Below are 26667 nucleotides of genomic sequence, written 5' to 3'. Positions count from 1 at the left end.
ATTCACAAGCTTTATGAAAGCCAACACAGTAATATAACTTATAAGATCACCTGTCTAAAACTGAAGAAAATGATGTGCCAAGCACAGTTGATAAATAGGATGTGATGTGTGTTTAAAGTGTATTTGGAAAGTATATTTTTAGAAGTGGCTACTACCTTACTTGATGATATGAACAGATTTTTTTTAAAAGTATATTCTGTTCTAGTGGATTCTAACAAAAATTCAGTCATTTAAAGCTGATTTTTTTCAATCTTAGGCAATTTCAAATCTAGAACTATTTACATATATGATAACAAACATTTCTCTATCATTTTGCTACTCTCTGGAAACTTGATAGGTCACTTTCATCCCTCAGCTGGATTTCTGAGTTAAGGGTGTACTAGATGGTATCATTCCCTAAGCAGTAGTTCTTTCAAAGAAAGCAAAGGAGGCTGGACTTTGTTGTCCTGGAAGCAACTGTCAGGCAACTCAATCAACCTAGAGCTGCACTGGATTGTGACCTCTTTTGGGTAAAACCCTGACTCAAGGTTTAGAGCCTTTCCCATCCACTTCAACACTGACTGAAGACACAGCTCCACACTCCCTCCCCCATTTCAATTCGAGCACAAGCCTGATGTTCCATTTCATGATTTTTCCCACTCTATTTGTCAAACTCACATTGGACCAGAAATTTGGCAATATGAGATTAAACTGTAAGGTATTTCCAAAATTAGGAACTTCAATTTGAAATGCAGGTTTCTGCTTCTGGGCTGTAGTTTTCCATGACTCTATGACTAAGTAGGAACCTCAATTTGCAATGCAAGCTTTATCCTTCTACCGAATCTCTCCAAGCTCAATTCAAGGCACATGCCTGTCTCTCCATCACACCCTCCCTAATTTGAATCGAGTCACAGAACTGAATTATTCTTCACCTCCCATTTGGTTGAACACAACATTTTCTAGACATCAAAATTTAACATTGGAAATTATGTCTTATAATAGTTTTTAAGTATGTCAGGGTCTAGTGTTAAATAGGTCATTAAATAGCTGTGAACTCGGTAACCACATCATTACTGACAATCTGCAATTGTGTCTCCATTTTAGCTTATCTTTTACTATGGATCCAACGATCACTGGTGCCCTGTAACATATTACGAAGATATGAAGAGATGCTTTCCTGAAGGAACTATTCTTCTTTGCCAAAAAGGAATTCGTCATGCCTTTGTTTTAGATGCCAATGTAGAAGTCGCTCAGATGGTTATGGAGTGGTTAAAAGCAGATCTTGCAAACTTGTAATAGGAACATAGAATGTGTGTGATGTACAAAATAAATAATTTTATTTACATTAAATACTCTTAGGATTCCAATATGTTCTAGAAAATAACTATGCCTAGATTATTTAAAAATATTAACTTTTAGACATGTCTCCCAGGCAGACTTGGAAAGTTATTTGCTTGAATGAATAATCGGTTGCTAAAGCTTTCAAAATATTTGTGATTGCAGTGTAATTTTTGTATCTATGCATAATCTCTGAAAAAGTAAACCTGTTTTATATCAGGGTCATTTTACAGTTAATGATTGTTGACATTTACTGTCAATTTGTAATTCATTAGATTAATTTTAATTTTCAATCAAAGGGCTATTTTAGTTTTGTTGAAAAGCATTGATGCAACTTTTCCAAGCTCTGCCAAACTCTGGCATGGAAAACTATTAAAATATGTTTTAAGATCATTATTTTGTATTTGTTAAACTATCATCTATCAAATCTTATCTAACTCAAAGTCTGTCAAGGCCAAATTAGTAATTAAGATATTTCTATAATGGCAAGCCCTGTGTAATTGTATCTGGAAATTGTTCCAGGAACAAACATTTGTCTCAAATACAATGCTTCATTGACCTTGTAAAGATTCCATTATCAGCTTCCCAAACCCCACCCCATCACCATTGTCTGAACTTTAATAAGTTGCCCCTTTCGCACCCCTACAAAAAAATCCTGATTTCTTTCATTTGGAGAACCTTTATTACAGCATCGCCATAATGACATCACAAAAGTGAATGGAAACTCATAGAACATACAGCACATTACAGGCCCTTCGGCCCACAATATTGTACCGACCCTCAAACCCTGCCTCACATATAACCCCCCACCTTAAATTCCTCCATATACCTGTCTAGTAGTCTCTTAAACTTCACTATTGTATCTGACTCAGGCAGTGCATTCCACGCGCCAACCACTCTCTGAGTAAAAAACCTTCCTCTAATTTCCCCCTTGAACTTCCCACCCCTTACCTTAAAGCCATGTCCTCTTGTATTGAGCAGTGGAGCACTCACTTGATTTGAACTTGTGCTCCCTTTCCACTTCACCATGGGAGCACTGCAGATATAAATTTACTTTCTTAATAAAATTTGTGGCCTTCCTGTCACTTCCTACACTCTATACTTCTCTTTATTGGTGGAATATAAGTTGCATACACCCAGAATTGAGTACACTTTAAATTAGAAAGAGGAAAATATATTTTCAAGTATTTCTATCTGTACTTCAGTTTTACACTGAGAAAACCTGTGAAACCTCAGTGACCATGTTAAGGTAGCTGAGATGTGTGTCTGTAGTTCCAGTGATGAAAGCCCTAGAAAGATAACCACAGCATAACTATGCATATATTTATCCACTAGTCAAAACCTTACAGCAAGTTGTTAGTAAGCAGCGTCTATCCTTTACAGAAGCAGTCCCCCAAGACACTCTCAAATGATTTTCTAACCAAAACTCAATCTCGCACAATCCTCCAAGCAAACAAGTCAGCCGCTCAAATAATCTACAGTGGGTTCCAGTAAAGTAGCAAATCAGTGTTTTCTAAGTGATAATTTATTTCACTGATATTTCTAAGGCAAGCTCCATTAATAAATTTACTGCATTGCCATTATTTATGGTTTCAATTTTGCCTCCTTCAGGCCAAATATTTGTTCCGCTCCAAATGATGAGACCGCATCCAAAGTGCCTACAAGTCTGCATCTTGGAGCTGGCTGCAGTGCAGAAGTGTTGATATCAGCACATGAAGAAATGCAGTATATTACTAGAGGACGCTCCTGACAATACAGCAACTTCTTGATCAATGCTGGTAATGGACCTTTTCATGCTTTCTGTCATTTCATACGTTCTATGAGACAGTCTAGTCAATACACTGGGTATTTGCCAATGCATTCATATCCACTGAATGTAGCAAACTACATCAGGCCCCTCCAGAGTAATACTAATACCTAAACTCCCCCTTTGCGCCTTTGGGAACTCGCATCCTGGCTTCACTTTGCATCTAAATTGACTGCCTTCCACCAGTGACAGTGATCTTTCAATATGAAGTACACCCTTATGACCTGCTCCTGCTGTCCTCTTTACCAGGATCTGTGGTGATACCTTTGCAGAATCAAGGGGAGAATGACTTCTCCCTCTTCTTCCCCAGTTGTCTGGTCTTCTGGAGCTAGGTGGTGGGTCAGACATGAGGGGCCACAGCCTGAAATGCTGACTGTTTATTCCCCTCCATAGATGCTGCCTGAATTGCTGATTTCCTCCAGCACTTTGTGACTGTTGCTCAAGACTTCCAGCATCTGCAGCATCTCATGTGTTTATGAGGGTGTAGTTATGTGCTGCTCAGTGGGTTTCTTCTGAAAGCCTCCAATGATTAATACTCAAAGTAGATCATTGTAATGGCCAATCTGAGGTACTATTAATGAGAATGTTTGGCAGCCAAGCAGACATGAGAGAAGGACGGATAATGAATGGCTCTGAGATATTTGAATGCAAGGAAGATCCTGTGGGCATCCTCAACTGTACCAGGTTGCCTGAATACTGGCAATGATCATCAGGAGAAAAATCTTCTCTTCCATCCAGTCTTGTGATGCTCTGAACATGAAAGACACTGTTCTCATCTTGAGAAAGGCTTCTACTTCTTGCAATCTTAGCTGGAAAAAAATATTTTAAACCATTCTGTGTTTGTCTGTGAACTCTGAACCTTCCAAGTATGTGGTGAATGACTACACACAGTCAGTTTTTTGCTACTTCCTGTTTTTCCAGGATTGTCCTTCTGGCATCCTGGTGCAAAGAATATTTCTCCATTGCTCCTCCTCTCTACGTGATGATGTTCCAAGAAGGGCCAGAGTTGCCTCTACTTCCTGAGGAGACTGAGGTCCTTTGGAGTATGCAGGCCTCTCCTTCACATGTTATACCAGTCTTGTCGCCAGTACAATCTTCTATATGGTGGTTTACTCGGCATCAACATGGATGATGCCAACAGGTTCAATAAACTGATTAGAAAGGCTGGCTCTGTTATGGGAGTCAAACTGAACACACTGGAGGCTGTGGTGGAACAAAGGACCCTACAGAAAATCCTGGCAATTCTGGACAATGTTTCTCACCCTCTGCAGGCCACCTTGGCTGAACAGAGGAGCACTTTTAGTAATAGACTAAGTCAATTGTGCTGCTCCAAAAAGCACTATATGAGGTCACTCTTACTCTCGGCCTTCAGGCTCTATAATGAGACAACCTATAGCCAGAGAAGTGATGAACCTCTCCCGTTAGATGGTGGTAACTTAGTTTTTATTCTTTCTATGTCTCTTCTAATATTTTTATGTGTGCACTTGTAATGCTACTGTGATACTCTAACTTCCTTAGGGATCAATAAAGTATCTATTTATCTATATAGTGAAGACCAAAATCTCCAGAGAGGATATTTGTTTTCTTGGAACAAATCTTCATTACCCTGAAACAGCATTTCTGTTGTTGGGCCCTCAGTAGCGGTTTTACAGAATAGTCACCAGAGTTCATCAGATTATTATTGCTATTAATGAGTGTCACAACCCTATCCTGCAAATAAGCAACAAAGAGTAGAAAGACAGCAAAAAAAAATGCAGATTATGAATGCTGTGCTTTCTGAATGAGTTTCCAAATTAGTGCAAGTTTCAGACAAGATATAATTAGACAAATGTTTCATTATTAGCCTTTTCCTGTGGAACCAGAACATTGCTGCCCTCAATGTACAGCCCATAAACCCTAATGAGCTCCCACCTCATACTGTCCCCATCATCAAAGACATCTTCAAAAAGCAATGCCTGAAAAAGGTGGCACGACATTAAAGACCCCATCACCTAGGACATGGCCTTTCCTCATTACTACTATCAGAGAGGCAGTACAGGAGACTGAACAACATGCACTCACCGTTTCAGCACCAGCTTCTTCCCCTCTGCCATCAAACGGATAATGAACCCATGAATGTTATCTCACTATTTTTGCTCTCCTTTTGCACTACTTTTTAAAGTTTATGATATCTTGTAATTTATAGTATTTTCACATAATTCATGATAGTGCTGCAGCAAAACAACACATTTCATAACATTTACCAGTGATAATAATTCTGATTCTGATAAAATAAAACCCACATAAAACTTCTTTTCTGTTGGATCAGCCTGTTTTTCACCACCTGTAGATGAAATCTCATTGCTAATCAGCAATCTATCTGTAGTGCATGCTTTTCTTCCCAATTCTGTCCACCTCTTAAGTGTTCCTCCAGTGAGATGTAAGTGAGGTGAATGGGTCCCAGTTACCTCTAATGGAACTGACTGATCAGTTCCTAATAAGTTTCAGGATAACACTTCAAGTGGTGGCACCATATCCACTGATGGAGGTTTTGTGTTCAATAACTACTCCAGTTATTGGAATGAAGAGGTATAAATATTAGACTGCTCCCTGACCAGCAACAACTGTCCCAAATCTGTCATTTTAATTCACCCCTCTGCTAAAAATCTGCATGTGAAAACTTTTAGAAGGAAATAAAATAATCACAGTTAATCCAAAGGTCTGAATTGGTGAATCCACAGCACAATTCAAAATCCTTGTGAGAGATGCTAAGCTGTATACCATAGACCACGATAAATGGAGAAATGTTGCACTATCCTCAGTTGCCTAGTAATCCTGGCAGAAGCAAACTATTATGTACCTCCTTTAAGAAGCCAAAATTGTTTAAGGTGTGTGGCACAGTTTTAAATTGTCCTTTGTAGTTCCGTTTAGGAACTGCACCAGAACATTTTAAGCTAAACAGATGAAGTTCTAATTCCTTGCACAAGTGTTGACAAAGCCCTTGACCTTGGCTTCATCTTTCTTATGTATCCTCATGTTTTTAGCTTCTCTTGTGCTCAGCACCTTATCAAACATTACCTTTGCCAACCTCTCGATCCCACCACTACCCCACTTGAAGTGGGCATATCAATGCTGATGCATTCCATTGTTTCCTTTAATTACATGTTTATTATGTGTGTTCAGCGAAATGATCTATTATTTGTTATCCATGTACTTGTCATGTTGAACACTTTCTTCCACTTGCTAGAAGTTTAAAATCATATGGATTGTAAGATAAAGAACTACGTGCAAAGCAACAGTGGTTGTTGAAATTTAAGTTTTGTTGTAGCCTTTTTCTAAGAGGCCAATTGTTTGTTGCATCTATGTACAACACAGAAGAACTCCAACATATTTTTTAACTATTTGTACATTTTAATTGCATTACTAGTTGCAGATTAAAGGAATACTTATCAATACAATGTACCAGTTCTGTTGTTACATCGACTACTAACATAGAGCAAAGGGGAAAGAACAACATTGAACGTAGAAACTTACAACACATTACAGGCCCTTTGGTCCACAATGTTGAGCTGACCATGTAACCTACTCTACAGGCTGCCTAGAATTTCCCTAGTGCATAGCCCTCTATTTTTCTAAGCTCCATGTACCTATCTAAGAGGTTCTTAAAAGACCTTATTTTATCCGCTTCCACCACTGCCACCGGTAGTGCATTCCACGCACTCACAGCTCTCTGTGTGAAAAACTTACCCTTGACATCCCCTCGGTACCTGTTTCCAAGCACCTTAAAACTATACCCCCTCATTTTAGCTCTGGGAAAAAGCCTCCTGCTATCCACATAATCAATGGCCCTCAGCAACTTATACACCTCTATCAGGTCATCTCTCATTCTCTGTCGCTCCAAGGAGAAAAGGCCAAGTACGCTCAACCTATTCTCAAAAGGTACGCCCTCCAATCCAGGCAACATCCTTGTAAATCTCCTCTGCACACTTTCTATAGTATCCACATCCTTCCTGTAGTGAGGTGACCAAAACTGAATACAGTACTCCAAGTGGGGTCTGACCAAGATCTTGCATACCTGTAACATTACCTCTTGGCTCTTGAACTTAATCCCACAGTTGATGAATGCCAACACACCATACACCTTCTTAACAATACTGTCAACCTGCACAGCAGCTTTGAGTGTCCTATTGACACAGACCCCAAGATTTCTCAGATCCTCCACATTGCCAAGAGTCTTACCATCAATACTATATTCTGTCATCATATTTGACCTACCAGAATGAACCACTTCACACTTACCTGGGTTGAAGTCCATCTGCCACTTCTCAGCCCAGTTCTGCATCCTATTGATGTCCCGCTGTAAGCTCTGACAACCCTCCAGACTATCCACAACACCCCCAACCTTTGTGTCACTAGCAAACTTACTAAAGCACCCTTCTACTTCTTCATCCAGGTCATTATGAAACTCACAAAGAGGAAGTGTCCCAGAACAGATCCCTGCTGAACACCACTGGTCACCAAGCTCCATGCAGAACACTAACCATCTACAACTACCCTTTGCCTTCTGTGGGCAAGCCAATTCTGGATCCACAAAACAAGGTCTCCTTGGATCCCATGCCTCCTTACTTTCTGAAGGAGCCTTGAATGGGGAACCTCATCAAATGCCTTACTGAAATCCATATACACTACATCCACTGCTCTACCTTCATCAATGTGTTTTGTTACATCCTCAAAGAATTCAATCAGGCTCGTAAGGCACGACCTGCCTTTGACGAAGCCATGCTGACTATCCCTAATCAGATTATGTCTCTCCCAATGCTGATAAATCCTACCTCTCAGGATCTTCTCCAACAACTTGTCCACCACTGAAGTCAGACTCACTGGTCTATAATTTCCCGGGTTATCTCTTCTACCTTTCTTGAACAAGGGAACAATATTTGCAACTCTCCAATTCTCCGGTACTTCTCCCGTCCCTATTGATAACGCAAAGATCATCGCCAGAAGCTCAGCAATCTTCTCCCTCGCTTCCCACAGTAGCCTGGGGTATATCTCGTTTGCTCCCTGTGACTTACCTAACTTAATGCTTTTCAAAAACTCCAGCACATCCTCTTCCTTAATGTCTATATGCTCAAGCCTTTCAGTCCGCTGTAAGTCATCCCCACAATTGCCATGGTCTTTGCAACAAGAAGTTACACAACTCGTGCTAGAGGCCTGTTTTACAAATGGATCAACACCAGGAATCACAAAGATAATGCTGTGTGACACTTGTAAAGTTAAGAATGATTTGACTAAGGATGTGTACAGCCTTAATTCAATGACAGTCCGGCAAACGTGGTTTATTGCACTGTAAATCCAACTAAGTTTCCATCATGTGGCTTTCTATGTTTAATTTCCAGCCCCAAGGAAGAAGACTAGTCCACTACAGAAGAATTGTGGAACCTGTCACACCTTTGGTAGTGATTATTGGAATGCGTTTCAGTTGAATTGATATAAAGCAGGCGTTGATAGGTTCTTGATTAGTATGTGTGTTAAAAGTTAAGGGAAGAAATCAGGAGAATGGAATTGAGTGGGAAAATAACTCAGCCATGATCAAGTGGTGGATAGGTCTTAACGGTCTGTTTTTGCAACTATGTCCCATGGTCATGTGATTTACTGCAAATGGTATCCAGTGATCACTTCTTCTGAAATTTATCTTGAGCTATTTTCTGCACGTGCAGTATATTCCGTAATCGAATATTTAGCTAAAAGACATGGCAATCAGTTCTAAAATCTCATTACACATCTGCTCACAATGCAACAATCCACATATTCAGATAACACTGGGCATATTAATTCTTCTTCCTAGCTCTATGCTGAATAATTACAACCTGTAAACAACTAAAGATTAAAGCAAATTAAGCCGGTTTACTAAGAGAGAATCTGCAGATGCTGGAAATCCAAGTAACACACACAAAATGCTGGAGGAACACAGCAGGCCAGGCAGCATCTATGGAAAAAAAAAGTACAGTCGATATTTAGGGCTGATACCCTTCCAGTTTTATCCAATCCATAATAAAGGAAAAAGGTGTTGGCAAATGAAATTAAATCAGATGATAAGTTTCACTGCCCTTTCAGTGCCATGATGCTGTTCAAGATGACTGACATCTGTCCTTCCAGAGCAGATGTTAGTTGTCTGGTTAGGCCACGGCCAGCATCCAAGCTAACTCCTTCAAAATATCTTACAGAAAATAGCACATGGGCTGGATAGCTATATAAAGCTATGATCAAGGATTAGACCTCCCTCTCCTAACAAAATGATTCCATCCACTTTGCAATCCAATTGAACAAATATTGGAACTCTTAATGGGACTATTCTGGCCCTTTAAACCTGCATCTACATTGTTGACTGCACTGCTGCAGTCAGAAGTTTGCATCCATGCAGCGATGTATTAGACATTCCACCAAGAATCTTCAAGAAGTAAGAAATTATCCTGGACTGTCAAGATATATTATTATTTCAGTGATCTTCAGGCTGGGTGTAGACTGGACAGAGTCTTGCTCCTGAATTTCCAGTGAAATTCAGGCACTTGGATGTTTGTTAAGAACAAGATGGGGCTCAACATTAGTGCCTCTGGTGAAATGGCTTGACCAAAGTATACGTGAGCATTGGTCAATGGGTAGGAGTACCAGATGATAGACATGAGCCATTGAATCACAATTCATCCCATCAGTGACAGAGACAAGGGAAAAAAGAAAATTAAGGATATGAAATCTCAGAGGTCAAAACTACATGTTGGAGTCCATAAAGCTGCAGTTGATTAGTTCATAGGCATCCAGTTTTTCAGATTGTGCACATTTGTGGCCTATTAAAAGGTTGTGAACATTATTCAGGAAGTGTATGAAATGCAGATGTGCAAACTTCCTAATGTTTGCTTCGGATTGTGATTTGCCAAACCCACAAAATAATTACAAACTTTTGAGAAAAGCTAGGGAATGGCAGAAATTTAATGTCATTACTTGTGGTACACATACAGTCACTTTTTTTGGCATGGATGCATTATGGATGATGAAACATGATCTTGCCTTCTACTACAACTGTGCTCCATTGCCCATTGAATACCTCCAGACTCTTACAGTTTTTGTCTTCAATATCTGGCTACCATATAATTTGGAATTAAATGGCTTAGTTCAACATTTGCTGAGGTTCTTTTTTCCTGCTCTCAGTTTTGTGCCAAGTTACTTAGCCAAGAAAAATATCCTGCCTTGTTATGCCTTTGTATTCATCAGGTAATAAGAGTCAGGAATAAATCTTAAAATGTATTAATTCCCTATGGTGAAGTCACTTTTTACATTATGTTCCCCACTCCTCTTTTCATGTAATACAAATGTTTATTATTTCTCTGGTCAGAGTGTTCTGAAATTACTCAGTTATACCATCAAAGAGACAGCAGATTTTTCTCCAAAGAATTATCTGTGAGGGCTGCAGTTAGATCATGTGAGCAACTTCCAAAGTCCATCTCGTTCATTCCTCCTTAACTGAGAATGATGTCACTGAAGTAATTATTCCTTTATAACTGGGGAGATTTATACCTTTAAAGCAAACAAGCCTTTGGTATAGCAATGATGTACAATGACCTGTGCTCCTTCCCAAAGTAAAAACAGAGTGAAGATATGGTCATCCAGGTGGATATTTTATCTGTCAGATCAGGTACTTTGATGTAACTGTGGTGATGAACAGCATTTTTTCATTAACCAGGACTGGGCCCACTCTGACCACTGAACGTTCTGGTAGATCCCAGAGGATGCAATGTGTGCAAGGACTAATGAGCTGGACTTAGCGAAAAAAAATAAATGGAACATCAACAATAATCAATGTCAAAGTAACATTGACTCCATTTACTTACGAGGGGTGATTGATAAGTTCATGGCCTAAGGTAGAAAGAGATGAGTTATACGGCTCTCATTACGTGCACATGCAGTTCAACTCTGAGTGATTATGCAGAAAATTTGAAGTTAATAACTCATCAGGGGTGATTGATAAGTTCGTGGCCTGGGGTAGAAGGAGATGTGTTATTCAAACTTTCTGCATAATCACTCAAAGAGTTGAACTGCATGTGCATGTAACGAGAGCCATATAACTCATCTGCTTCTACTTCAGGCCACGAACTTATCAATCGCCCCTGCTGTGGACACTTTCAGAGGTCCAAGATCCGTATGCTCCACCGCCGCTGGACTAAGTGTGTAAATGTAGGAGGGGACTATGTCGAAAAATAAATGTGCCAGGTTTTCTCAAACTGACTCCTTCTACCTTAGGCCATGAACTTATCAATCACCCCTCGTATATTTACTCTATTATTTATAAAATTTGTTGTTTTATCAAATCATGAGCAGCCTCGTTTTTTGACAAATTTAAGTGGTCTGGTGTTCTTTAAATGCCAGGGCTTATTTTCAGTCAAAGTCCATCACTGGATCACTGGCCACAGTATATTCATAGTGAATTCTGTTTGCAGGCAGCTGCAACATAGGAACACAGGAACAAGGAGCAGGGAGCAGAAGTCAAACCTACAGCCTCGGTGTCTGCCCTACTGTTCTGTAGTCATGGTTGCCAGAGCCCCAAAGCCCTCAATATCCTGATGGTCCAAAAATAAAATAGTCCGTCCAGCTCACCTTTGAATATTGGGGGGTGGGGGGTGTTGTTGTAGAGTGACAGCATCTGCAATCCCTGACTTTCTAATTAATGGTGATTCCTTCTGCAGAGGCCAACAGGGAATGGAAATGTGAAACAAACGTTCTAGTGCAAATTAAAGGGACCCAAATATGGCCAATATGTGAAGTAAGAACATGTTCCATTCACCAGAAATGGATTTCCTTCCGTTTTCTTCACAAATACTTGTGAGGCATACAGCTATAAAATGTTCATGTCACACTTCCCTGTCAGTAAGTAATAATTGCCCAGAATCTACTGAGTAAGCCCACTGCCCGGATCTGCAGCTGAGACGTGCAAATGTCTCGCTTTTGCCTAATCTATCTCAGCCCGATCCATTAGGGGCCACAAGACAAGAGAGAATGAGTACTAAACACCACAGGCAACAAAGTAATTGAAGGCTAGGAGCAATTGGTTGAGGCTGGCTGGTTCAATGAGTGAAAAAGGGCTGTGGATGATAGCTGGTTTTAAATAGGCTGCAGGAGATAAGTTGGAAATGAATAGTCATAGTCATACTTTATTGATCCTGGGGGAAATTGGTTTTCGTTACAGTTGCACCATAAATAATTAAATAGTAATATGTAAATTATGCCAGGAAATAAGTCCAGGACCAGCCTATTGGCTCAGGGTGTCTGACCCTCCTAGGGAGGAGTTGTAAAGTTTAATGGCCACAGGCAGGAATGACTTCCTATGACGCTCAGTGTTGCATCTCGGTGGAATGAGTCTCTGCCCAACCAGTCCATTATGTAGTGAATGGGAGACATTGTCCAAGATGGCATGCAACTTGGACAGCATCCTCTTTTCAGACACCACCATCAGAGAGTCCAGTTCCATCCCTACAACGTCACTGGCCTTATGAATGAGTTTGCTGATTCTGTTGAATGGCAGGTGATTCCTGTTAGGTGGGTGGAGTCCACCTGATAGAATCCTCCCTCCCCCACGGCTGGCACCCAATGTCCCAGGGCAATCAGGATGGGTCCGGCGGAAATCCTAATGAGCAATGGATCCAAGATGAAACTGGAAGGCACACAGGACCTCTCCTCTGGGCCACACCTTTCCCAGTCAGCCAGGTTCTGCACAGCCCATCCATGATGACGCGAATCCATCAACTAGTAAGCCATGTATACTGGACTAACTTCCACTATTCTAGGTTCCAGAGGTGCAGGCTCAGGTAGGGTGAGTGGTCCATGGACAATAGGCTTCAGGCAGGGCATGTGGAAAGTAGATGTGATCCTGAAGGATGGTGGTAGCTGCAGACAGCAAGTAAGTGGATGGCAGTGACGGGTAATCATGAAAGGGCCAAAGAGGCAGGGCGGGAGCTTACAGAAGATGATGTGCAAGGGAAGATCTTGGACAAACAGCCAGATACTGTCCCCTGGCTGGAGTAGTTTGGCTGGACACCACTGGCAGTTGGCCTGGTGGCAGTAGGTGCAGATGATAGCTGGGATGGCTCTCCATGCCCTCTTCCAACCACTAGAGCCCTGGCAAACAGAACATCCACCCTTGGCTCTTCTTGGGGCACAGCAGGGCTTGATAGCCATGAAACATTTCAAATGGTGGCAGAGAAGGTGTGTATCTGTACATCTACCTGGTGGATGAAGATTGGGCTGTACACGATCTGTACATCTAATTTTGTGAGGATCTGAAGTTACGAATGCACTATCCATCAAGGGGAGAGTGTAGCAGTTCTTAATGGTGATTTTGTTGAAACCACAGTAGTGGATGCAGGGGTGAAGACCCCCAACTTTCTTTTTGGCAAAGAAGAATCCTGAAACAGCTGGGGACTGGGATGTTTGAATGAAACCATGTTGTAGTGCTTCAGCGATATAGTCATTCATGGCTTGGGTATCAGGAGGGGAGAGGGAGAACAGATGACCTCTGGGAGGAGTGGTGCAGGGAGGAAGGTTGATCGTGCAGTTGTATGGTCTGTAAGCCAGCAGGATGATGGCTTCCATCTTACTGAATGCAATGGCAAGGTAGTGGTATACCTGTGGGAGTTTTGTGATATCGAGGGTTGCCTCCGCCTCCATGGATTTATGGGGTGAAGTCAACTGAGGTTGCAGGCTGGTGGTCTGGCAAGTGAGTCCCCGACTCAGCAGTGAACCAGATGACCAGGTGAAATGAGAGTTATGAGTGGAGAGGCAGGGGTAACCCAAGATGGGAGGCCTGTTGGGTGAGTCGATCAGGAGGAACTGGATGAACTCACAGTGCTCTCCGACGCTCTTGAGCACAGGCCATGTGCAAGCTCAGGCCATCGCAGACTCAAAGGGCTGTCCATCAATGGCCACGATGCAAAAGAGGTCAGAGAAGGGTTCATTGGGAAGTTCAAGCTGCACACATAGCTTCTGGTCCAGAAAGTTGCCTGCTGCGCCTGAAGCCAGTGCGTGTAGAGCCTACGGGTGTGGAGGAGGACAGAGAGAGAGAGTTGGGCTATGGTGCTGGAACAAGGGGTGGGGCGGGGTGAGTTTGCCAGATAGAAGACCCCTCCTCTCTACCTGATGCTGCCATTTCCCAATGCAGTGGGTATTGGATGCGTAGGTAGTCGGTGGCCCCAAAGTAGGTGCACAAGTTGATTCTCCACCAACGCTCATGCTTTTGGTGTGTTAAGGGAGCGCTTCCTAGATGTCAGGGTTTTGGAGGCATTGCTGTGGGGAGTCCTGCAGCCAGATATAGTTCTAGGAATGGAACTGGAATTCTGGCTGATGACTTGGAGGGTCATTCAATAAGGTGCTTGTCAATACAGAGGGCCAGAGTGATAAGGTTTTCGAGATCGGTGGGCATCTCCCAGGTAGACAATACGTCTTTCAAGTGCTCTGAGAGGCTGTGATGGTAATGAGCCTACAGTGTTTCTGCATTCCAGCCACACTCCATTGTGAGGATGCTGAATTCCATGATGTAACCCAGCACCGAGTGTGAGCCTTGATCTACTTACTACCTTCCTGGCACATCTCAGCACTGAATTCCTCATAATTATTACAAATGGTGGTTTTATTGTCCCAGTTAGCAGCAGCCCAGTTCAGAGCATGCTCAGTCAGGAGAGAGATGATGAAGGCAATTTTGGTTTGGTCCATAGAGTACAGAAGAAGCTGGAGCTGGAAGTGCAAGACGCGCTGGGACAGAAAGTGGCGGCATCAGGCTGGGGATCCTTTGAAGCACTCAGGCACTGGAATCTGGGACTCTGAGGGAAGAGGTTGACTGGCGCAGGGTTGCTGTGTCAAGACAGAGATTTGCTTGAGAGTTGTGAGCGAATGGTCAATGGTTTGCTGCTGCTTCTGGACCTTGTGCTCATGTTGATGGATGAGTGCTTTTAGGCAAGCAAACTCTGCTAGAGCAATTCTCAGTTCACTCATATTATCAAGAAATGTAGTGAAGGCTTAATCCAAAAGCAGAGCAGTGCAGACGATTTAGCGGTGAGTGAAAACTTCAATAATAAACTACAAATTAATAAGCCTCGAGGGGCTACAAAACAAGAGAGAACTGGTACTAAGCATCACAGGCAACAAGGTAACTGAAGGAGCAATTGGTTGCGGCTGGCTGGTTTGATGAGAAAACAAGGAATGTGGATGTGAGCTGGGTTTAAATAGGCTGCAGGTGATGTGTTGGAAACAAGTGGCAGTTGATTCCAGTTAGCTAGGTGGAGACTGGGATGTGCCTGCCAGTGCAGGCCTGGCAATTCTTGTATATTCTGACAAAGCAACCAGATCTTTGAGCAAAGATTTTGATTACCTTACTAAAATTGTCATAACTTACAAAATTTCCTTTAAAACTATAAATATGGCACTCATCCCAAATAGTAGTTTAGTCTTGTTTTTGACCTCACTGACAAACAACGTGGAAAAGTTTGGAAAGGAACATTTGCTTAATCAAAAAATGTTATGAAACACTATTCAGATGTTCTGAAAATCTTGACAAATGTGCAATTACGTTGCCAAAATATTGATCATCGTGTCTACCTAACAGCAGTCAGTCAGATTAAAGTCTGTACTATAACTGCAGCATTTTCCATTCAGCTATCTTGCTTCAGTTATATATGTTTCACATGATAATCAAATACTTTTACACATTTGTGCTAATTATATTTTTTCTATACAGTGATAATAAATTGTCATTTTTTATGAATTTTTAAAAATCTTAAATAATCAGACAAGTTGATAAAATTAAAGAAAGAATTGCATGTCATAAGATCCTGAGAAGTAAAGGAAAAAGTGCTTCTTAAGTCTCCAAAAATCATAGCAGAACTAATCTATATATAAAAAATAAGTGAGTAGCTGCAACTTTATTAAAACCTTTGTCCATTTAAGCTTATTGAATGCAAATATGAGGAAATCTGCAGATGCTGGAATTTCAAGCAACAGACATAAAAGTTGCTGGTGAACGCAGCAGGCAGGGCAGCATCTCTAGGAAGAAGTACAGTCGACATTTCGGGTCTTGGTCTCGGCCCGAAACGTCAGCTGTACCTCTTCCTATAGATACTGCCTGGCCTGCTGTGTTCACCAGCAATTTTTATGTGTGTAAACTTACTGAATTTGATTTTAAGTAAATTCATTCAAAAGCACAGATTGTTTTAGAGAATTAAACTCCAAAACCAATCTTCAGACTGTCATGACCTCACAGCTGGGTGCCAGCTAAAATATATTGGAAAAGAAAAATCATTGGTGCCATTGCACCTACTCCTCTATTCTTCAAGTACAGTGATGCAAGCATGATTCCTGCATGTTACAGAACACACAGCAGAATTCTGGGTTCAAAAATGCATGTAGAAAACTTAACCCTAGTTACAAGATGCAGCTTCTGTTCCTGTTGCTACCAAAGTACATGGAATTAAAGGGAGGTCAGGTACCATTCATGAGAAAAGTTTCCATGTCTCTGGTCATGCATTTCTGACACCAAAAACAGAGTTGCCCAATGCAGTAAGGGATTCCAGAATCAGAAGAGAAGAGCTTCTTGCCCAATATACCCCTGGAAATATATCTGTCCAACATTGGCAATAAACACGTGACAAAATATATCAGCATCAGCTGACCCCAACCAACTTTTAAGTCATTGCCTCTCCATCAAACTCACAACAGACTTAAATTGGAAGTGCATCAGAAACATCGCAATTTTATTTTGTTTTATTTTGGCCCTGATCCATCTGTGAATGAAGAATAGTATGCATTATCTTTTAAACAAAATGCAATCATTGTAAGCAAACTGCTATTTTTGTCTCTGCCCTGACAATGGACCTGAACTGTTTGGTGAGATATGATGATTAAATTATATATATTCTAAAGCAGTGTATAATTTTGATTTGAATAATTTCAATTATTTTTCTACAATCAATATAAACAAGCTCCTGGGCATATACTGTATATGAAAACTTTAATTCACTTAAGTAGTTAATGGTGAATTGATTTGGTCCAAATGTTTTGCTTCAGTAACTAAGCTTCTCATAAATTTCTTAATACTGACTTTATCTCAAATAGGGATTTTTGCACGATATATGTTTGACTTGGAGCCAAGTAGAGCTCTATTTTTCTTTCATTAAGTGCTCAGTACTTACTTTGTCAGATGGATTCTGTTACAATATTTGTTTGTCTTAATTTGTATTCTCACAAATTTATTCACAAGTTCTTAGCTAACAGCTCCAAAGTGTTTTGTTTCTTTTGAAGAATCTGGCTGTACTTAAATTCCAAGTCCCCTATGCTTCCCAGTGCAGTAATATTACTAGTGAGTAAATCATCTAATATGTTCCCAGTTGTATAGGCACAGAGGTCAGAAAAGTCTTTAAAATCATGCTACAAAAATAGCATTCTGTGGAAGAAACGTATACAGCAACAAATGTTGTCTTTATGAAGTTATCCCCTGACCTTAATGTTGCAAGTCCTCTGATTTGCCACTTTCATGGAAAAATGGAACCCGAAGTGAAGTTAACATTGCAAAATGAATTTAATTGAAAGAAATTTCCTTCTCTATAAATCAGTATTGCTGCTCATGACCCATTTAGTTCACATTGGAGTGGCTAACTTTTCCTTGCACTAGTACCAAACATGTAACATAGTGACTATGACTTAATAGAAATCAAGTTTTCCACCAGCAGAAAACTACCTGAAAGAAAGACTAACTTTATTACTGACAGTGTCAAAATACAATTTGACCCAAACCTGGATCTGAAATTTCAACAAGGAATTCTGCCATTCTACCATATTGCCATTCACATTTCTAATGATTGAAAAGTATTGCCTATTTTAGCAACACTTTTTCTCAGAGATTTTTTGTTGTTATTTTTAGTAATATTCATAGATATCTCACAAGTGCTTAAGCGTTGGAAGTACAGGCACACTTACCACTGCTTGTACAGAGCAGTTGTATTTAAAATTACCAATTTCACATTTGGATCTGCAAAAGTCAAAGCATAGAGTATCTGTGAATGAAATGATTCCCAAGCCCATTTCAACAGTCCATGCATGCGCCAGGTATAGCACAAGTCTGGGATAATTGAACTGGGAATGTTAAGTATTACTGCAGCCCTGGCAGTGAGAGAAGAGAATGCACCTAAAAATGTTAAGACTCGTGATTGTTTTTCATTTTTAAACCTCTCATGAGCCTCCTTTGTTTCTTGTGATTCTCTAATTGTTCTGGCATTAAAACTGTTACCATGTGTCATCTTATCCCCCTTCCAGAGCCTGATGAAGAAAGCTATAAACTCACTGTCCTACATAATTAGCATTTTTATATAGAGTCATAGAGTCATAGAACGGTGCAGTACAGAGACAGGCCTTTCAGTCCATCTAGGTCCCGCTAAACCATTAATCTGCCTGGTCCCATCGACCTGCAACTACACCATAGCTCTCCATATCCCTTCCACCCATGTACCTATCCAAATTTCTCCTAAATGTTGACATTGAACCCACATCCACCAGTTGCACGGGTAGCACATTTCACACTCTCACCACGCTCTGAATGAAGAAGTTCCCCCTCATGTTCACGTTTCACCCTTAACCCGTGTCCTCTGGTTATAGTCTCATGCAACCTCAGTGGGAAAAGGCTGCTTGCATTTACCCTATCTATAACCCTCATAATTTTGCATGCTTCTTTCAGATCTCACCTCCTAGTGCAGAAGCTGGTGGTGAGAAAAGCAAATGTGATGTTTGCATTCATTTTGAGAGGAATAAAATGCGAAAAGAATAAGTTGTGCTGACAGTAGAGGGTTCAAAGAAGGTTCATGAAAATATTTCCACGATTGAAAGGCTTGTGATACGAGGAGCGTTTGAAGGCTCTGGGCCTCTGGAGTTCAGAAGAATAAGAGGTGTCCTTATAGCAAAATACTGAATGTTGAAAGTTCTCAATGAGTTGATGTGTATTTCCTATGGTGGGGTACTCCAAGACCAGAGGACACAGCCACAGAAGAGAGGGACCGTTTTAGAACAGAGATGAGGAGGAATTTCTTTAGTCAGAGAGTGGTGAGTTTTTGGAATTCATTGCGACTGGTGGCTGTGGAGACAAAGTCATTATATAAGGCAGAGATTGTTAGATTCTTGATTAGTCAGGGTAGGAAGGGAAATGGGGAGAAGGCGGAAGATTGAGGCTGAGAGGGAAAATTAAGCAGTAATGATGAAATGGCAGAGTACACTTGATGGGACAAATAGCCTACTTCTGCTCTTATATCTTATGGTCTTATGGTCTTTACGCTTCATAATTTTGTGTACCTCTATCAAATCTCCCCCTCAACCTTCTACAATGCAAAGAATAAAGTCCTAAGCTATTCAATCTTTCCCTATAACTCTGGTCCTCATGTGCTGGTAACATCTTTGTAAATTTTCTCTGCACTCTTTCAATCTTATTTACATCTTTCCTGTAGGTAGGTGACAAAAATTGCACACAATACTCCAAATAAGGTCTCACCAAATTCTTATACAGTTTCAACATTAACACCCTAACTCTTGTGCTCAATACATTAATTTATGAAGGCCAGTGTGCCAAAAGCTTTATGATGTTATCTACCTGTGACACTACTTTCAAGTAATTATGGACCTGTATTACCAGATCCTTCTGTTTTCCCTCACTCCTCAGTGCTCTACCTCACTGAGGTAGTGCTGAGCAAACTTATGGGCCTGAAGATAGATAGGTTCCCTGGTCCTGATGGAATGCATCTCAGGGTACTGAAGGAAATGGTAGAAGTTACAGTAGAGGCTTTGGTGATAATTTACCAAAAATCTTTTGACTCTGGGCAGGTCCCGGTGAATTGGAAAATGGCAAGTATCATGCCACTGTTCAAAACAAGGATCTAGGCAAAAGGCAGGTAACTATAGGCAAGTTAGTTTAACATCTGTAGTTGGGAAAATGCTTTAAGCTATCATTAAACAACGAACAGTTAGGCATCTGGAAAGAAATGGATCCATCAGGCAGACACAGCATGGATTCAACAAAGGCAGGTCCTGTCTGACAAATTTACTGGAGTTCTTGGAGGATATAACAAGCGCAGTGAATAGAGAGGAACAGATGGACGTTATTTAATTGGATCTCCAGAAGGCATTCAATAAGGTGCCGCATAAAAGATTTGTCTGTAAGATAAGGATGCATAGAGTTGGGGGTGATGTATGAATAGAGGATTGGTTAACTAATAGAAAGCAGAGAACTGGGATACATGGTATTATTGTGGTTGTCAATCAGTGGTGAGCGGCCAGTGCGGGTACCGCAACTATTCACGATATACATTAACAATCTGGAAGAGGGGACTGAGTGTACTGTATCTAGGTTTGCTGATAATACTAAATTGAGTGGAAAAGCAAATTGTGCAGAAGATATGGAGAATCTGCAGAGAGATATAGATAGGTTAAGTAAGTGGGCAAGGGTCTGGCAGATGGAGTACAATATTAGTAAATGCGAGATCATCCACTTCGGAAGGAAAAATGAAAGAGCATATTATTACCTAACTGGTAAAAAAATTACAAGGACTTGGGAGTGCTTGTGTATGAACCACAAAAGGATGGTTTGCAGGTGCAGCAGGCTATCAAGAAGGCAAATGGAATGTTAGCCTTCATTGCTAGAGGGATTGAGTTTAAGAGCAGGGAGGTTATGCTGCAACTGTACAGGGTATTAATGAGGCCACATCTGGAATACTGCATGCAGTTCTGGTCTCCTTTATTAGGGAAGGATATACTGGCTTTGGAGGCGGTGCCGAGGAGATTCAGCAGGTTGATTCCAGAAATGAGAGGGTTAGACTATGAGGAGAGATTGAGTCGCCTGGGAGTATACTCACTGGAATTCACAAGAATGAGAGAACATCTTATAGAAACATATAACATTATGAAAGTGATAGATAAGATAGAGGCAGGAAAGTTGTTTTCATTGGTAAGTGAGTCTAAAACTAGGGGACATAGCCTCAAGCTTCGGGGGAGTAGATTTAGGAAGGAGATGAGAAGAATAGATAGAGTAGATAGCCAGCGCCTCTTCCCCAGGGCACCACTACTCAGTACAAGAGGAAATGGCTTTAAGGTAAGGGGTGGGAAGTTCCAGGGAGATTTTAGAGGAAGGTTTTTTTACTCAGAGAGTGGTTGGTGCATGGAATGCACTGCCTGAGTCAGTGGTGGAGGCAGATACACTAGTGAAGTTTAAAAGACTACTAGACAGGTAAATGGAGGAATTTAAGGTGGGGGGTTATATGGGAGGCAGGGTTTGAGAGTCAGCACAACATTGTGCGCCGAAGGGCCTGTACTGTGCTGTACTTTTCTATGTTCTATGTTCTATGAACTGCTTTTCCCAAAGAGTGGTGAATCTGTGGAACTCTCTGTCCAAGCAGTGGAGGCTATCTCAGTAAATATAATGGCACCAATGATATACAGTGATGCTAGAAAGTTTGTGAACCCTATAGAATTTTCTCTCTTTTTGCATAAGTGTGACCTAAAATGTGGTCAGATCTTCAGGAAAGTCCTAAAACTAGATAGAGAACCCAATTAAATAAATAACACAGAACCATTATACTTGTTCATTTATTTATTGAGAAAATTTACCCAGTATTACATGTATTTGTTGGAAAAAGTATGTGAACCTCTGGGGTGATACCTTCTACAAAAGCTATATGCAGTCAGGTATTCCAGTCAATGAGATGAGATTGCAGGTGTGGGTTCTAGAGGTGTCCTGCCCTATAAAAAGACTCACAAAGTCAGGTTACTGACAAAGCCTGCTCTTCTCAAGAAAGATCTGTTTATGTGCACCATGCCTCATTGAAAACAATTTTCAGAGCATATTAGAAGAAGAATTGTAGAGATGCATGAAGCTGGAAAGGCTATATTACAGACCCGTATGTTCATCAGTCCACAGTAAGAGAAGTTGTCTCCAAGTGGAGGAATCTCACTACTGTTGCTACTCTCCCTAGGAGTGGGCATCCGGCAAAAATCACACCAAGAGCACAAAGTACAATGCTGAAGGAGGTGAAAAAGAAGCCAAGGGTAACAACAAAAGACCTGCAGAAAACTCTAGAGCTTGCTAAAGTCCCTATTCATGTGTCCAACTATAAGAAAAACACTGAACAAGAATGGTGTTCATGGAAGGACACCACAGAGTAAACTCCTGCTCTCCAAAAAAAAAAATTGCTGTACATCTCAAGTTTGCAAAAGACCATCTGGATGTTCTGCAATGCCTCTGGGACAATGTTCTATGGTCAGATAAGACAAAAGTTGAACTTTTTGGCAGAAATGCACATTGCTATATTTGGAGGAAAAAGGGCACTGCACACCAACACCAAAACCTCATCTCATCTGTGAAGCATGGTGGTAGGAGCATCATGGTTTGTGGCTGCTTTGCTGCCTCAGGGGTTTGACAGCTTGCAATTGTTGAGGGAACAATAAATTCAAAATTGTATCAAGACATTTTACAGGAGAATGTCAGGGTAGCAGTATGTCACCGGAAACTTAATAGAAATCGGATAATACAAGATAATGATTCGAAATCAATAAGGGAATGTTTCAAAAAGAAGAAAATCTGTGTTTTGGAATGACCGAGTCAAAGTCCTGACCTTAATCCTATAGAAACATTGTGGAAGGACCAGAAGCAAGCAGTTCATTCTAGGAAGCTCACCAACACCCCTGAGTTGAAGCAGTTTTGTGAGGAGGAATGGCCTAAAATTCCTCCAAGCCGATGTGCAGGACTGATCAACAGTTATTGGAAACAATTGGTTGAAGTTATTGCTGTACAAGGGAGTCACACCAGTTATTCAAAGTTTTCCAACAAATACATGTAATGTATCAATTTGTCAATAAATAAATGAACAAGTATGATATTTTTTGTGCTATTTATTTAATTGGGTTCTCATTAAAAAGTTTTAGGACTTACATGAAGATCTGATCACATTTTAGGTCATATTCATACAGAAGTAGAGACTATTCTTCAGGGTTCACCATCTTTCTAGCACCACTGTAGGTGGAAAAGGTGAGGAGATCCTGAAGAGAGATTTTAGGCAGCTAGATAGAAAGCTGAAAAACAGGAGTTCCAGGGTAGTAATCTCTGGATTGTTGTCCGTGTCACACACCACTGAGGGCAAGATCACAATGATTTGGCAAATAAAAGCAAGAGTGATGAACTAGAGCTGGGGGAGGTGGGGGCAGGTAGCTATTCAGGTGTAGAATCATTGTGGGTAGAACTATCAAACTACAAGGGTAAAAAGACCCTAATGACCCTAGTACAGACCTCCCAAACAATGGTAAAGAATGTAATCTACAAATTGAAGTGGGAGATAGTAAATGCATGTCAAAACAGCAATTCTATTGTAGTCATGGAGGATTTCAATGAGCAGGTAGATTGGGAAAATCAGACTGGTACTGAATCCCAAGAGGGGGAGTTTCTAGAGTGCCTATGAGATGGCTTTTTAGCGCAGCTCATGGCTGAGCCCACTAGAGGATCAGCTATTCTGGATTACGTGTTGTGCAATGAACCAGAATTAATTAGAGATCTTAAGGTAAAGGAATTATTAGGGCAAGAGATGAAATGATAGAATTCACCCTGCAATTTGGGACGGAGAAGCTAAAGTCAGATGTATCAGTATTGCAGTGGAGTAAAAAGGGAATGGCAAAGACATGACAAAGGAATTGGTCAGAATTGATAGGACAGAAACACTATTGGAGTGACAGCAGAGCAGCAATGGCTAGAATTTTTGGAAGCAATTTGGGAGGTGCAGGATAGATACATCCCAAAGAAGATAAAATATTCTAAAGGCAGGATGACAAAATTGTGACTGACAAGAGAAGTCAAAGCCAACAAAAAAGCCAAAGTGAGGACATATAATAGATCAAAAATTAGAGGGAAGTTAGAGGATTGAAAGGTTTTAAAAAACCAAGAGAAGACAACTAAGTCTTAAAGAAGGAAAAAATGAAATCAGAGGTAAGCTAGCTAATAATCTTAAAGAGAATATTGAAAGTTTCTTCAGATATATAGAGTGTACAAAAAAGGTGAATATTGGACAACAGAAAAATGATGCTAGAGAAGTAGTAATGGGAAACTTAATCCGTATTTTGCATCATTCTTCACTGTGGAAGACACTAGAAGTATGCTGGAAGTTGAAGAGTCTCAGGGGATTGAAGTGTGAAGTTGCCATTACTAGATTAGATTAGATTAGTTTAGATTATGATTACACGCAGTCCTCTTTTATTGTCATTTAGTAATGCATGCATTAAGAAATGATACAATGTTCCTCCAGGAACATTTCTAGGAAGAAAGTTCCCTGTACTGGCTGTCTATTCCCTTTTCCTCCCCTGACAGTCACCCAGGTATCTGCCTCCTGCAATTTAGGGATAACTACCTCCTTGTAGCTCCTACCTATCAGCTCCTCATTTTCCCATATGAACTAAAGGTCATTGAGCTGCAGCTCAAGTTCCTTAACACAGACTTTAATGAGCTGCAGTTCCATGCACTTCATGCAGATGTACTTATAAGGGAGAATTGATGTCTCCTAGAGTTCCCGCAACTCACGCAAAGAACGTACCACTAACTCTGGACCCATTCTCAATGGACTAGCTATGCTCTAAAAGACAAAGAAAGAGAAAAAAACTTACTTAGAACCTCAGCCTATCTTCACCCTCAGCCATTAACTGTTTCCCTTTCCATAATTGACCCGCTAAGTGTTTCCAGCATTTTCTGTTTTTAATATAGGTCGGGGAGTAAAACCATTAACCAAAAATTCTTGTTCGCCACTTGAGAGTCGTTTAACAAAAAGTATGCTGTAAATTTTTAAATTCTTCAAATATATTTCAAATTTCTTTTTGTATGTTGCTGGCAGTATAATGTATTGAAGTCTACTTGCTGGTGAGTGGGATTCGTTGAGATGGGTACCTTATGGTCGGCATGGACATAATGGGTCGAAGGATTTGTCTCTCTATTGTGTGACACTATGACTATAGTCAGCAGGGAAAAGGAATTGTGGTCCTTGTTCAATACAATATGAGTGGGTGCTTTATAATACTGGTAAGCCAGGAAGAAGAAATACAAATGAATAAGATTGACACTATATTTTCATAGCTGTCTACAAGGGCTGAACAATAGGAAGAATATCTTCCAACATTATTATCTTTTGTAACTTTTTCTCATAGTTTGAATGATTACATGGATTACAATTTTTCTCCAGTTATTGAAATCAGGTATTGTCAAAGGTATTCTGCAGTTTGATGCAACTCCACCCCCATGAATCTTGATTTGAGAGATTACCACTAAAAGGTACTTTAAAAATGGGGATAGCATCTCCCCACTGCCAGACTAAAGTGAACTCCAGTATATATCTGAGATGCAAAGGGACTTGGGAGTCCTTGTGCAGAACACCCTAAAAGTTAACTTGCAGGTTGAGTCGGTGTGAGGAAGGCAAATTCAATGTTAGCATTCATTTCAAGAGGTCTAGAATACAAGAGCGGGAATATTATGCTGAGGATTTATAAGGCACTGGTGAGGCCTCACCTTGAGTATTATGTACAGTTTTGAGCTCCTCATCTTAGAAGAGAAGTGCTGGAATTGAAGAGATTCCGGGATAGGTTCACAAGGATGATTCCAGGAATGATAGGATGAACGTTTGATGGCTCGAGGTCTGTACTCATTAGAATTTAGAAGGATGAGGGGGGATCTCTGAAACATTTTGAATCTTTAAAGGACTAGACAGAGTAAGTGTGGAAAGGATGTGTCTCATGGTGGGAAGAGTCTGGAACAAGAGGGCACAGCCTTAGCATAGGGGGGCGTCCATTCAAAACAGCGATGCGGAGAAATTTCTTCAGCGAGAGGGTGGTGAATTTGTGGAATTTGTTGCCGCCTGTCAGGTATTCAAGGCATAGATTGATAGGTTCTTGATTGGACATGGCATCAAAGGTTACAGGGAGAAGGCCGGAAAATGGTGTTGAGGAGGAAGGAAAAAAGGATCAGCCATGATTGAATGGTGGTGAAGACTCGACGGGCCAAATGGCCTAATTCTGCTCCTATATCTTATAGTCTTATGGTCTTATAAAGAAATGACCAAATCAATTGTAATCTCTTTAAAGTAATGCAAAAGTGGCAACAAATCATCTTGCATTACTTCTAGTATTGTCTTAGTTTCAGTTCGGACTAAGAGGGAAAGAGAGTTCGCAATTACCAGAAGAATCGCTTAATAGCGACATAAAGCAAATGTTTCTTCTCTAGCGGTCTGTCGGTGGTTTAGTATTCAGTTCGCCACAGGTCCTTCTAAATTAGATGCACTTGAAAATCTGTCACCTGCTGAATTATAGACCAAGCAATGGAAGGTAGCAATAGGATGAGCTTCTCTTTTATTACCGGGGGCGGACAAGATGCTCCTTATATCTTCGTTCAGTGCCGTAGATTTCTTTTGTGCTATCAAAGTGCAATGTTTGACTGTATTGCTACTTCTCCCTTAACTAGCTTCTTATCCTAA

At 40.7% G+C, this 26667-nt stretch overlaps 1 protein-coding gene across 1 annotated transcript in view; it reads left to right on the top strand.

Moving 5' to 3' along the window:
• Nucleotides 1-6541, top strand: part of ldah (lipid droplet associated hydrolase) — a 325214-nt gene extending 318673 nt beyond the window's left edge. Inside the window, exon 7 of the mRNA XM_063036663.1 lies at nt 1084-6541. Coding sequence (XP_062892733.1) covers nt 1084-1275 — 192 coding nt within the window. The 3' untranslated portion in view covers nt 1276-6541. The remainder of the gene's footprint in view (nt 1-1083) is intronic.
• Nucleotides 6542-26667: the final 20126 nt, after the last annotated feature.

Source organism: Mobula hypostoma, chromosome 2 (assembly GCF_963921235.1).
Source record: "Mobula hypostoma chromosome 2, sMobHyp1.1, whole genome shotgun sequence".
Taxonomy (NCBI): Eukaryota; Metazoa; Chordata; class Chondrichthyes; order Myliobatiformes; family Myliobatidae; genus Mobula; species Mobula hypostoma.
The sequence above is the reverse complement of the archived record's forward strand: the minus strand, read 5'-3'. Positions and strand labels throughout refer to the sequence as shown.